At 38.4% G+C, this 14944-nt stretch overlaps 1 protein-coding gene across 1 annotated transcript; it reads right to left on the bottom strand.

The window, feature by feature from the left end:
• Positions 1-7351: 7351 nt before the first annotated feature.
• Positions 7352-10498, bottom strand: LOC100025472 (serine/threonine-protein kinase PRP4 homolog). The gene is given in 1 exon segment (XM_056824219.1): positions 7352-10498. A coding segment is annotated over 1 exon segment (2994 nt). The 3' UTR covers positions 7352-7504.
• Positions 10499-14944: the final 4446 nt, after the last annotated feature.

Genomic DNA, 14944 nt, shown 5'->3' with positions numbered 1-14944 from the left:
GTCCTGCTTTGTGGTCAGAGAGTAGTACATACTATCAGATGACATGAATCCAAATCCCAAAGTGTTTCAAATGTTAAATCCCTTTGACAGACCAGGAAAACGCTAGGAGATTGGATTGGCTTTGAACTGTTTTTCCTCTCTAAGTTCAGAGATAAGACTTTACCATAATATGTTATGTTGCTTTATCTCTTTGCTGAAGTTATTTTTCATCAAGATTATTTTTTGTGTGAGAATTGGAATCACAACAATTAATTTTGATAAACTACCAAGCACTTGCTTAGTCTCTATCTTTTCATAGAAGGCTAGAATAACTCTTCCAGGAAGTATTCTTATCATGGAGATAGGAAGCAAGAGTGGCTACTAGTGACAGAAATGGATTGACTGGTGGTCTTAGCCTTCTTATTGTTTCAGTTCATCTATGATTTTATCTCTCATCGTTTATTGTTTGACATAAAAAACCCAAGCTGTAGGGACACAGGATGGCCCATGTTGTGGGGGATGTTATTTAGGTAGAGTATGAATGCCTCATTTTAAAACTCCAAGGAAGACTTCAATGTTCATTTATGTGGAGATCCAGGAGAAGAAGCCTCGGGCTGGGGCTCACTCTTTTGTTGCCCTGTCTCTGAGAGGAATACTGGATTCAGATTATTTTTTACATATGACATATTTTCAGACATTTGAGATTCAATACCTTTTGAGAGATTGGGATTAGAAAAAAGCAACAATATCTGGTTGCTTCAAGCAGGAAGTAGTCCTGTCCCAGACTGGGAAGTGGCCCAATTAGGTGACTCTGCTATCTTAGATTCTTTGCCATTAAACAGAAAACTGGAGAATGAGAAAGATTTATCAAGCAAGTAGTACAACAGTAGTTGGGGAAGCCATACAGATTAAATTACATGCTAAAATATACACAATTTAGGGAGTTCTTCACTGGGGTTCAGAATGAAATCTTAACCAAGGAGAGAATATCTTGTCCCAAAGTCTGCTCTTGGCAATTTCTGAAGGTACAGGTGCTTTCCCCACTGCCCATAGGACTGGGAACATCTCTTGTCACCACATAAGTCTTTTTTACCAATTTCAAGTCTTAGAAGCATAAGCTATACATGAGAATTTCAAGAAATGGTAGTTGGGGCATGGGGCTAAATAGACTAACGCTCAATCATTAGACTTGGAAAGTCTTTCTTCATTTATTTGTAGAACCAGTGTGATCTCCAGATGGGGGAGGGTTGCAGTGAGGGGCTAAAGCAGAGATGACTTGTCAGTGGGTTAGATGAAATACAGCCTAATGTTCTTACACTGACTGGGGATGGACTGCTGTTTCCTGCTGATATCCTAATAATATTCTCTGAGACTCCTATTAATGACTTAAACCATTCTATGCACAGCTCCTGGCATAGAAAGTTAAAATGAGTTTGTCTTGGATCATATCAGGAACAGCAATCATCTTTAGTGGTTTGGGGGCCAACAGACATGGGTATAACTGTGGAGCTGCCTGGTGATAGCTGAGGTATCTTTCAGTGAAAATTGCTGTTATGGGCCTATATTACTCTGTGGATAGAGCACTAGGTCTGCAGACAGTGGTTACTGGGTTCAAATCTGGCCTCAGATACTTCCTAAGTATATGACCCTGGGCATGACATTGACTTCAATTTCTTCCCCTTATTCTCTTCTGCCTTGGAATCAATCTTTAATATTGATTCTAAACCAGAAGGTACGTGGTTTGTTCTTTTTAAAATTCCTGATAGTATCTGGGTATCTTCCCTAGAGTCCATGTTTCAATAAGATATCTTTAAGGCTACTTATGGAGGTCTAGTAGAGGACTGAGAGCCTATCATTCAAATGGTTCCCTTGGGTCCACTATCTCCTAGACTTTAAATGACACTGTGGATCTTCATAGTGTATACAAGAAATGCAAAATCGCATACTGTATCTTTTTTCTTTCTGTCACATATTGTTCCCATAGTCCTATATTAGCCTCGTGTTAAGATTAAAGTTTGGGGAAACTGAGGCAGGTAGAAATTAGTTTCTCTCCACAAGGAGTATTATATTTTTAGAGTTTTATTTAAGATAAGGAATTTAAGAAAATACAAGTACGAAAAGCTCATGTCAAGGTGGGCCAAGAGGCCCAATTCAACCTCACCTACATCATGAAAAGACCCTTCTGCTCCGAAGAGGAAAGACCCAGTACCTTTTACAGTCAGGTTAAATAGAAATTTTAACCTCTCCCAGGTGGAAATCTCAGTGAGATTAGAGGGCATTCTGGGAGCTAGCAAGGACTCCTGGGGATTGGAATTCAGAGTTCAAGTCTCAATTTTTACAATTCTCTGTGTGATCATTTGGGGAAAAGTTTTCCTGAAAGGATCATGAAAACATAATCAATTTAAATACTACAATAATTTGAGGATAAGAGGATAAAAACAAAACAAAACCAATAATTGCTGGATGCATTGACAAAAAGCCAGTTAGGGGGCAGTCCCCTTTGGCATGAAAGTGTACATACAAATAAATCTTCAATCAACTACACCCAAAGTTCAATTTGGATTTTTTGTGCAGCTTGTGATTTGGAGGCATCTTCATGGTGTCTTCTCCAACAGTTCAGTTTCTGGATTCATCATTCTTTACCTAAAATTCTTCTTAAAAGGAATTTAAACATTGTAATTTAAATAATAATATTTTTTTTTACCTCTCCCCATGTTGTGGGTGATTGAAAAATACAGGATCACTTAGGGATGCATAGCTGAGATGAGGTATATGAATCAATTGGTAAGAGAAATTAAAAAGACATCAGAAAAATTCAAATAAAAAAAGAAAATTTCTGGGTGAAAATATAGACTATCAAAGTCTTATGTGTAAAAATTCTAAGTAAAGGAAAAGTAAATCTATAACAGGTCCTTCAATCAGGACCCAATTAAAATGATATAAGCCATGATGCATTTACCCAGTCAGTAGCCAGGACTACAGAAAGGTACCACACTATGAAAGACAGAAAAGGGACCAGATTGTAGGAGCCAGGTAGGAGCCAAGGTTTGTGATATTCGTCTGTAAGTATCTTCAGAGTGAATGTGGACACAAGGAAAGCCTATGTCATAACAATGTTAAACACAGTAACCTCGAGTCTTCACACTAGGTTCAAGACCTTTGTATTGGCCTGGAAGTGCATCAATCCATCCTGGATTGGCTTTTCTTTGGCTCTGTGCAATGGTCTTTTGTGTGCATCTTGTCCTGGAATCAGACAGGATTATTAAGCAAAGTCCCATAATTTTTTTTAAACAATTAGTGACTCCCTGAGGGCAGGAACCTCTTTTTTTATTTTGTCATTGTATCCCCAATGCCTAGCACAGTTTCTTCTCCCTCGGAAATTCCTAATAAATATTTTTGATGAATCTGGGGAAAAAAAATTCAATGATGCAATAAAAATGGATAAATATTAATTATAATTAGTACAAATCTTGGATACTAGTGAATGATATATGGAAAAGATTAACAGAAGTGAGAAATGAGATTATATTTCACATAGAGAAGTAGGCCAGCATAAAAATTCTTGTTGGAATAGAAGAAATGGTTTGGCTGGTGCTCAAATTGTTACCTATCGAAACTCTCAACTGTAAAAATGGGGGTGATATATGCACTACTCATATGAAATCCTGTGAGGAGAACATATGCAAATTAATAAAAATGATAAAACTGGAATTTCCCAAATAAAATGAAATGGCATAGAAGCCCTGTATCATAGGTTTGAGTCGGGTAGGAACAAGAATGAGAAAGAGATCTTGAAAGTTGATGAGAGGGTTTAGGCACCTGGCTTATGTGATAAGACTGGGTGACAGATTGCAGGAATGATATGAAATGGGGTAGTAGAATTTTCATAATATAGAGCTAGATATCTGCCAGTTCTTATTTGTTTTGTTAAAATGAAGTATTTTCTTCAAACTAAGAATTGAGTCCATTAGGAGAAAGAATCTATAATTTTTCCTCCCACAATGCAGTTATTTATTGAAAGAGAGACCTGGAGAAAAGTCCCTCCCATTTTTGTCCTGCTACATTCTCAATCAGAACCTTCTCTCCAAATCCCCAGATTCAAGTAGAGGTTCTAATTCACTTAAGCACACAGAATCTGTTGGAACACTCTGGTCAGGGTTAGGTTACAGTTTCCAATCTGCACATTCACTCAGAAGGCAGGTAGAGAGATGGTCCATGGGATTAAGGTTTACACAAACTGGGATAAAGCACAAACTTAACATTTTAAAATATAAAATTAAAGGACTCCTAAAACACTTTGTATAGTCGAGATATTGCTTGCTTCTGATTATAGACTTAAGTTGTTTGTCTGACTGAGGCCAAAGGTATTTAAGATGCCTTTGTATTGTGAAGGGGTTGAGGCAATCCTAGGAGAGACTCATTTTACTGTGGTTCTTGGCATACTCATTTTGGATATATTAGTCACCTTGAGAATAACACACTAATTTCCCACTTTACACAGAATGAAGATGAGGACAAAGTTGATGCAAGGGACCTCAACTCAAAGTTAGGTATAGTTAGATTGGTATACTTTTTGCCACATAATTGGGCAAAGCAGTTTTTAATGATTGCTTTAATTTCCTCTTCATTGGAGGTGAGTTTCCCCTGTAATATTTATATTGAAAGGACGAAATGGGGGGACTGGAAAAATGGGGGATAATGGGAGGTTTGTATGAGGGTATGGAGGAGCTGAGGGGAGAGAGGGAATATTACTTGGTGAGGCAAAGGAGGGAGATCACTCCCAAATGCCCCTTCCCCCAACAACTGTCAGTCTAGTTTCCTTTCCACACCCCTTTTCATCTTTGATGCTGTTGATTTGCTTTTCTTCTTTCATTTTTTTAATTAGAATGACCAGTCCTTTGTCTATTTTGTTTGTTTTCTAAAAGTACCACCTTCTAGTCTTATTTATTAGTTCAATAGTTCTATCATTTTTGATTTTTATTAATTTCTCCCTTAGTTTTTACCATCTCTAATTTGGTTTTACTCTGGGGGTTTTTAATTTGTTTGCTTTCAAGATTTTTATTTGCATTTTCAATTCATGGATCTCTGCCCTCCCTAATTTGTTAATATATGCATTCAGGGATATGAGTTTTCCTCTGAGTACTGCTTTGGCTGCATCCCATAAGGTTTGAAATGATGTCTCACCATTGTCATTTTCTTCAATAAAATTATTAATTGTTTCTCTGATTTGTTCTCTTACCAATTTTGACTATTATTTAATTTTGAATTAATTTTTGATTTGGCTCTCCATGTACTCTTACTGATCATTATTTTTATTGCCTTGTGATCAGAAAAGGCTGAATTTATTGTTTCTGTTTTTATGCATCTGTATGCAATGTTTCTGTGACCTAGTGTATGGTCAATCTTTGTGAATATGCCATGTGGTGCTGAAAAGAAGGTATATTCCTTTTTGTCCCTATTTATTTTTCACCAAATGTCTATTAACTCTATTTTTTCTAAGATATCATTCACTTCTTTTACCTCTTATTAATTTTTTTTATTTAATTTATCTAAATTTGATTGTGGTTGGTTCAGATCGCCCACTAATATGGTTTTACTGTCTATTTCCTCCTTCTATTCTCCTAGTTTCTCCACTAGAAATTTGGGTACTATACCATTTGGTGCATATATGTTGATTAGTGATATTTCCTCATTGTCTATAGTCCCTTTTAACAATATATATATTTACCTTACCTATCCCTTTTAATCAGGTCTATTTGTGCTTTGGCTTTGTCAGATATCATGATTGTAACTCCTGCCTTCTTTCTATCAGTTGAGGTCCAAAAGGTCTTACTCCATCCATTAATTCTGAACTTGTGAGTATCTACCTGCCTCATGTGTTTCTTGAAGACAACATATAGTAGGGTTTTGGATTCTAATCCATTCTGCTATTCGTCTATGTTTTATGGGTGTTACTACTCTCAGGTGTAGGTCTTTAGTGTTTTTAGTTAACTCCCAAGACCTGTGGATGCCCCTTGCTCACTTCAGGGGATCCCTTCACACACTCGTTGATTATAGTGAGCTAGTTCTGGGCACCCGAGATCTATGTTCCCCTTGCCCACCTGCCGGGTTTTCAGGTTTTACTACTCACAGGAGGGGGGTTCTTGGTGGTCTTAGTCAGGTCCCCAGACCTGGGGCTGCCCATTGTTCAGTCCTGGGGTGGCCCTCCCTCACTTGTTGATTCTGAACAGTGCTGACTTAAACTCTGGCTCCCATAGGTGGGGGGGAGGGTGGGTCAACTTTTCGTTCCCTTATATTGTGGAAATGCCAAAGTCCCACCTACCTTCAGTGCTGAGCCTTAGTTTGGGGTCTCTCTGTTCTCATGAGGATGGTTGTTTTTATTTTTGGGGGGCGCATTTTGAGGTTGTCTGTGTTGTTGGATCTGAGGAGAGGAAGCCAGCCACATCTACTCTGCAGTCATGCTTACCCAGAAGTCCCTTGTTTCTCTATTCTTTATATATATATATTTTTTTTTGAACAAATGAAACACTTTTACCATAAAGCAGTACACTTTCAAAATGACATACAAATAGTTTAAAATTTCATTATGTTGTCTATCTAACTTTTAAATGAGGACTTCTCAGAATTAGACCCCAACATTTCTAATTAGTAAATGAAAACTGTAAGTAGTGGTTCTATGTCATTGGGAACTGTATTTAGCAAAATGTATACAAAGTCTATAGCAAGTTGATTTAAAAAAATAAAGTAATAAGAAACATTAGAGTGAAGGCACTTTACCCATCAAGCACACTCTCCAAATTTTAAATGTGATGAACAGAACAGAAATTGTAACTATGCCACAGTTGCAATGCCAAAAAACAAAACAAGATCAGTTATTGGACATGCAGGGAATTCTGCCACAAAGGTATTGTCCCTTATTTGCCAGTTGTTTCAGTAAAATAACATCTTAAAAACACCAGTGATGTTGATGGTTTAGCTTACCTTCAGTGTACTGAAAGTTGTACACAACCTGCTTTAAAGGAAGAGACCATCCCTGCAGGCAGGCTCAAGAAGGAACAGACCCCTTTGGGCATTGACTACACCAAGGGCATGCTGCTGTGACCTGTACATATACACCTAGAAACACATGAATATAAACAGCATTTATGCTGGCCTTTTTTTTCTTTTAAGACAAAAATGAAGCCAAGTCTGCTAAAAAACCAATCATCCACCCAGTATTACTGTTCACTTTATAACATATTTTTTCCTTTTGATGTGAACTGCAACAATTTACATTAGCACTGTAGTCGTGTGCAGTCTCAGCAATTAAAACAGTTCTACAGTGAAAATTTTCACATAAGACACAAACAGATTTATTTTAACATTTTTAAAAGAAATATCAGCCTTGGTGTTAATTCAAATATATCACGCTTCCTCAATTTGCAGGGAAAATATTTATAAGTTTATATACATTAATAAACTGCTGTGAAATTTCTTCAGTTTTTGTATTTTTATTACTCAAGCCCTTTCAGCTTCTTCATCTCATTTACATTTTTTCCTGGATGAAGGCATGCTGTAGAGCCTGGTGGGTGCTAATTCGTTTAGCTGGGTCCAACATTAAGATCTGGTCCAACAAGTCTTTTAGCTGGTGTACTTTTTTGCGTTGGTCTTCAGGAAGCCTCTGGCACCCAATCAAATCAGCCAACAGGTCCTTGGTAGGATTAATGGTGCTCATGACAGTAACTTTCTCCCTTTCTGTTACTTTATCTACTTCTATGTACATGAAGTTGAGATTTTGATCAAAGTGCTGCTCTTTGAACATACCTTTTCTTATCTTATTTGGCATTTTCCCTTTGAGGTCCATAGCAAGTTTCAACATATGATTATTGGTTTTACCAGGAAATAATATTTTTCCAGTATAAAGTTCATATAATGTGCAGCCTACAGACCACATATCTATACCATAGTCATAGCTTTTTCCTATAATAATTTCAGGAGCACGATAAAATCTACTGACGAGATAGGGTGTAATGTCATTATCTGCAACATGTGAAGCTGATCCAAAGTCACAATGCTTTAGAATAGTTTTTGATTCATTAACCAAGATATTGTCTGGCTTAATATCAGCATGTAGGATGTTGCACCTTTTAAGAAGTTTCAATGCCAAGAACAACTGCTGACCATAGGATCTTACAGCCTTAATATGGAGACTGACATCCTTTCCATACTTTTTCAGTACCTCTCGTAAATTCATACTTAGAGGCTCAAACACGAGGCAGAGATGTTGTTTATGGTAAAAGTGTCTGAAGAGCCATAAACAATGAAATTTGTCATCAGGATCAGCATCATTAAGCTTTTTCAAAAATTCCAGTTCTTTTAACCCTGTTTTTTGCATGAGCTCATTGTTCCTGATGATTTTCACTGCCACTTCCTGGTTTGCTCTTGCCATGTCTCTGGCTCTCACTACATTACTGAAGACACCCTGTCCAGTGTAGCCATACACAGTGTAACTTTTCTCTAGGACTTCACCTATGTGTACACGGTAATAGCCTTCTGCATCAGTCCAATTATCCCTGAGGTTGGGATTTTCTTTGGAATCTTTTCCAATGCCAGCAGCCTGAAGATGAGCACTATCAAAATATGCAGCAAACATATCATCTGATTCTGTGAACATGTCAGGAGCCAATAGTTTCTTCTGAGTTGAACCATTTTGTTCAACTGTCATAAGATTGTGCTTGGCTTTTACAGAGGCCTCAAACGTATCAACAGTTTCCCTTTCATATTCTTTAACATCAGCAGCAACCCATTCTAAAATGTCATCAGGAGACGGTGAACGTGTTCGAGTGCTACTCTGAGGGCTGCTTGGCTCAGATGGCATAGATATATTGCTATCCTGAGCAAGGTATTTATATTTCTGAACAATTGCCTGCCTTTGGAGTCTTCTCTTCTCTATTAGGGCTTCTTCATCTTCTTCTTCAACATCAAGGTCTTCTAGGTTATCATCAGATGATTCCTGTTCATCTTTCATCCCTTCAGAAAGGCTTCCTGTAAATTTATCTTCCTTTACTTTGCTTCTGCGCCTACAACCACCCCTCGATCGAGATCGCCATCGAAGTCGAGATCTACTCCGCCTACTTCTATCTCTTCTTGGGGACCTGCTTCTTCTCCTTGGAGACCGGCTTTGCCTGAGTGGTGAACAAGATCTCCTGCGGATAGGAGACCTACTTGATCTTCTTCTGGTTGGGGACCATCTGCTAATAGGACTGACATCTTTTGATCTCTCGTGTGTGCTAAGAATATCATCCCTAGGACGTGTTCTTGTAGAAGAAAGTCTTCTCCTTTCTGGTTCTCTTTGTTTTCTTTCCACTGATCGACTCTTAGCTCTTCTACCAGGAGGCAGAGTTTGAGATGATTTACTTAGCTTGGATCTCTGATCATTAAGTAGAGGGGACCTACTCCTTCTGGATTTATCACGCTGTTTTGGAGTTGAACTTTTTCCTTTAGGACTACGACCTGGTCTTCTACTTGGGGACCTATTTTCTTTTCCAGAGGAAGCACCTTTAGAGGGAGATTTAATTGGCTTCTTTTCTTTGTCAATCTCAGATCTTTGGGATTTTCTATCTTTGGATCTTGACCTTCTGTCTTTGGATTTGCTTCTTAGTTCTATTGGAGATTTGGATTTTTTCCCATGGTCACAACTTTTGCTTTCATTTATAATTGGAGATTTCTTTCTTTCTTTTGATTTACTTTTATCTTCTAATTTAATCTTATCCTTAGTAGGGGATTTGGCCTTTTCAATTTTCTCCTGAGATTGCCTTTTAAGTCCTGGGGATTTGGGTTTTCTTGCTTGATCTTGGGATTTGCTTCTTTTAGATGGACTCTTGGACTTCTTTCTTTCCTTAGACTTACTTCTGGTTGTTTTTTCTTTAACTCCTTCAATGCTTCCCTTGCTTTTTGTTTTATCAGATCTATGTCTATTCTGTTCTTTTGATCTGCTTTTGCTTCATTTCTTTGAATGCTTTTTATTGTCTACGAGTTCAAGTTTTGCCTTAGTATTTGATGACCTAGCAGTTGATCTATTCCCATTTCTCACCTTCTCATGTATTTCTCCCTCTTCTTCGGATCCTGAATCATAACCCTGTAATATTAGCCCCATTCCAGACTGGACTTTTCCTTCCATCAACTCATTATCAAGTTCAGCTTTAATTAAAGCTCTCTGTTTCTCCAAATCTTCCAGCAAAGCTAAGTCATCAATTTTAGTTCTTTTTGGTGGAGATGCCCCATCTTTGTCAGAGGCATCAATAAACTCTTTTCGTTTATGTTTATGCTTATGTTTATGTTTTTTGTGCTTGCTATCTTCTGAAGAATGTTTATGTTTCTTGTGTTTGTTTCTATGTTTGTGCTTCTTTGTTTTGTGTCGACTGTGCTTACTTTGAGATTGGTCCTCCTCAGACACTTCTCCATTCTTGCTCCTTTCAGAATTATCTGCATCTTCCATTTCAGGTGCTTCCTGCAGTGACTGAGACTTAATGGTGGCCATTATGAACTTCCTGACTCCTTGGCAGCAGTGGTTTAGTAATATATTCTTAAAGAATATAATGTCGCTATTAAGATGAAAATTAGCAATTAGTCAATAATTTTATGAAATTACGTTGTTGCCAATATTCTCTAAAGTCAGAAATTTCTTTAAAAAATAGAGGAAACATTGAAATAGAAAAATGTGAAGGAGATGGAAAAGTTATTTATCCTGTCTTAATCCAGGCAGAGATTACTCACTATTGGCCTTCCAAGGTGAGAGAATTATGTGGCCTCCTCCAAAATGGAAGCTAGCTGTCTCCAGAAACTGGGAAAGGAGTCAGCCTTTCATTCACCCAACAAAGTAGTCCAGGAGTCAAAGTCCAAGTTGAAACAGAGCTCCAAGCCTCAGGCTCCAGATAAGCTCCCTCTAAGGCTCTCTCTTTCTCTCTAGTCAGGATATTATCTCCACAAGACTGACTCAAGTCCCAGGATCCTTGGCTTTTTATGGTGATTTCTTGTCCCTGCCCCTCTTCACAGGGGCCAATCATAGTTTTCAAACTGTCTGTGGGAACCAGTTCTCACCTTCTGGAGGGGTGGCAACTCATCAAAAGGGTTCACACCTTCCTGGCTGACTGGGTTTCTGAAGGTGTGAACTCTGATCAGAGGATTCACAAGTTTGGGACTGACTTAATAGGGTGCAGCTCTAAGTAAGTGACTTGGGACTTCTCCAATACCTCGCTAGCTTGTCACCTAGGACTAAGGAGGGTCAAGTAGACAAAGGAGAGTTGATCCTGTCTTTACAGTGTAAACAGGGGTACTTCAGTTACTGTTAACTGAGAATAGACAAAGAGAAGAAAGGATCCCCTTTCACAAGTGTGAACTCAGAGACCAAAGAATTCCCTTTTACAGTATCAAACAGGATTGCTTTGTTGGGCCAAGGTTTGCAATTGAAGACCCATCAGGAACTTGATTCAGCTAGAAGAGGACAGGAACAACCTGGCCTCACTCTTCAGCTTCACCCAAAGATGTCCAAGTTTTATACAAAAAATTCAATATTGAGGGGTGACTTTGGGGGACTACATGAGATATGCTTTAGATGAAAAGAGTTTGTCTTTTTCAGCCTAAGGACTCATTTGGTGCTGTGTAAAGCACTTTCCTTCCACTCTTTTCTCCCTTGAGCATTTTCTGACTTCTTTTCCTGGAGGAGAATTTTAGAGACCTCATATTTCTCTAGTAGGCCTGGTGCTAGCACAGCAAGTATTCCAAGACAAACCACTATATCTTAAGGGAAAACTTAGGACCACAGAAATGCTTTAAATGTTTGTTTTTTGTGTCATGGCCAGATAGCCTTTTACCCTCAACAATGAGGTTTCCCTTTTTTGGTCACCAAGAATTTTATTTATAAAATCCTAATGAACACCCAAGTCAGCTGGAAATTTTATGTTGATTTAATGCATAGTGGAGGATATTAAGGAGAAGGAAGAAGGAAAGGAGTAGGTTTTCTTACCCCCCCCTCCCCCTGCTGGTACCAAGTGGGGAGATTAGGAGAGATAAGCTTTTGAAGTATAAAGGAGGAAGGAGTCAGGCTTGAACTTCAAAGGAAAAGGGCTAAGCCAGAATGCCCTAACCTGAAATCAACTCCAGGGCAAAACTTGCCACCAAACCCAGACAATAGCTGCCACCAAGCCAAGATATGGGAATGCTTAGAACACTGCCAGCCAGAGTCGTTTCTCCAGGGAAAGAGGAGAGAGGAAGTGCTGTGCCTTATATAGACAGTTTGACATCACTTTCCTGCATCTCATCTGTAACAATGATGGCTTAGCTTGACTTAGGACAGCCCAGGGGTCTGTCCGCTTTTCTGCACATGTCTGTTGAAGGCCATTTCCTCAGATAATTAAATCGTGAGTTTGATGCAGACCTTCCAAATCTTGTTAAACTAAGAAGGGAGGAGAAATGTAGAGTTTCCAAGACCTGATTCTGTTATTCCAAGTATCTCCATTGTTACTGATCAGTAAATAACTGTATCAGATCTTCTAAAGAATGGTGTGATTAGGGTGGAATAGTTTTAAAATTCACACCGCCCTCTTTGAAAACAAAAGCAATTCAACTCCTTTCAATTTGTAGGTTGTCCTTTTCTCCAGGAAGCAACAGGGCATAATAGATGGTCAGGTTCAAAGAGAACTTCATTTCATGTGTCAGTTATGATACGTTATGAATGTTATCCTGGACAAATTCTTTAAATTCCTTATCTTCTTCTAGGCAACTCTCATACTATGAGTTTCAGAGAAATTGTTGTTAGAGATTTAATGGAAGGAGTTTCCCCTTCTTGGATCTGATAGTGTATGCTGAGGAAATCCTAGATCTAGCCCTTATCCTCTATTTTTGTCTTTAAGGATACCATTGTCATAATATCTGGTCCTTTTTTCTTGGGAGGACATCTTCATTCTCAAGACATGAATCCTTCTTAATTCCTGTGTTATTATATTTATGTTTGTGTTTTGAAGTGTGTAGTGTTACAACAAAGCATACTTTGTTGGGAAGGAGCCCATAATTCTTGGCTCATGACCAGAGGGAATTAATTCTCTGGCTATGGGAAGATAACTATTACTCAGCCTCCTAGTCAACACACAAATTATGAGACCATATTTTAAATCTTATTTTCCTCAATCCTGTATTATAATTCAAGGATTCTGGACATTGGTATAAGGCATTTACTAAGCCCTGAACAGTGCTTATATAAATAGCTGTTATATAGAAATTCAAATCAATGTTCTTTGTCATTCCTGTCTCTTTGGTTTATATCCTCCTTCTAGAAAAGGGCCCGTAGAGTATTCAGATAATCTTGAAATCTACTAGGCTATTTCTGTGGAGTTTGTAACTGCTTTTTTTACCCTACCAGTTTATTATTTCCTTTCTCTATTCTAGTTTTGAACATTTGGCCTTCATTGACCTTTTGGCCCTGGGTGAATCCTGGGTTGCTGATGGGAGCCCTCAGAACATGATGCCATGACAGAGTCATGTGTGGTAGCTGGGGAGACCACAGAGTGGTCTTTGGTGAGATGTGACTTCCCACTCTATCCCCCTTGCATGACCTCTTCCTTCAATGCCCCTTACCTATGAATTGCCATGATTATTATTCCCCCTAGTCTCAAAAGAAATAATGCAAGAGTAAAACACCTGTACCCTAATTCTCTAAAACATCAACAAAAGATCAGACCCTTAAACCCAATCCCAGGAAGACTATTATGGGTTAACTTTTATTTAGGTGCATTATTCCCAGCAAAACCAGTTACAGGCCAAGTCTAAAACTTTCCTCCTCACAGAAGCCTATTCTCATGAAGCCAGCACATAAACAATCATAAAGGCCCATACAATACATACAGGAACACTACAAGTACATCAAGCTCCAATATGCCTTAGTGACTCGATTACACAAATCAGTAACTCAGGAACTCCCTAGTAAAAACCCTGAGAAATAACCAGTCTAATTGTTCCCAGTACCCCTCAACCTCAATGATATGATTGTTGAATTGTCTTAAGAACAGTTGATTAATTATTCCATTTTATTAAAAGCAATAAGTAATTTTCCTTGATTGTAAGCTCAAAACTTTTCACAGGGTAATGAGAAAATTAAGCCACCTGTGATGAAATCACTTATCTTGTATGCTCACTGTAATCACAATATAAGTATATAGAATGTTAATCAAGTGATTTGTTAAAAGTTACTTTATCTCTTTGAACATGTGTGTTAGGTAATGTGTCTGCATGCCAAGAAAATGGGTATAAAAATAAATCCCAGGCCTGGGAATGGCAGAGTATCTGTCAAGATGCAAAGCAGTCACATGGCCAAAATGTTAAGCTGTCTTCTGTTTGTTATTTATTTTGAATGATTGTTTGCCACCTATTGGGAACCCTGGAGTCTCAAGTGATGCTGGACCCTGACTGTGGCAGGATGCCATTGCTGTTTTTGACCCAGTCCTTTTCTGACTTGATTTCCAACCTCTCATTTGGGGGGGGGAGGGCGGTCTTCCTTTGAGGGATGAATAAATAACTGTAGTCTGGCTACTGCTCATCATGATAAAACTGTATTGAATACCAAAGGGTGTTTGGTTATCGTTTATTTGACTTGCTCCCTTACCATTTTCCATCAGTTCTTTCTGCCTTTTGGTTTTGCCTTGATTTTTATAAAATGGGCAACTTCATTGTTACTGGTACTTCCTGTTCATGGCTCAATAGCAAAGCATTTTGCCAGGTAATGTGCATTATTCTCCTCACATTTGCAATTTGCAGGATTGATTTAATCCCCACTTCTTTGATATCATCATTGTCAATTTGACCAATGTATATACCCATGTCATGTTACATATACATTCCTAATACCTTCAATAAATACCAGGGGACAAGCAGGGACTCCTCCCTTACTAACTCCTCTCTTGCTCTCTCTTACCAGCTCTCTCTGACCAGTCCC

Source organism: Monodelphis domestica, chromosome 3 (genome assembly GCF_027887165.1).
Source record: "Monodelphis domestica isolate mMonDom1 chromosome 3, mMonDom1.pri, whole genome shotgun sequence".
NCBI lineage: Eukaryota > Metazoa > Chordata > Mammalia > Didelphimorphia > Didelphidae > Monodelphis > Monodelphis domestica.
Note: the sequence above shows the minus strand (reverse complement) of the source record. Positions and strands in the feature narration are given on the sequence as shown.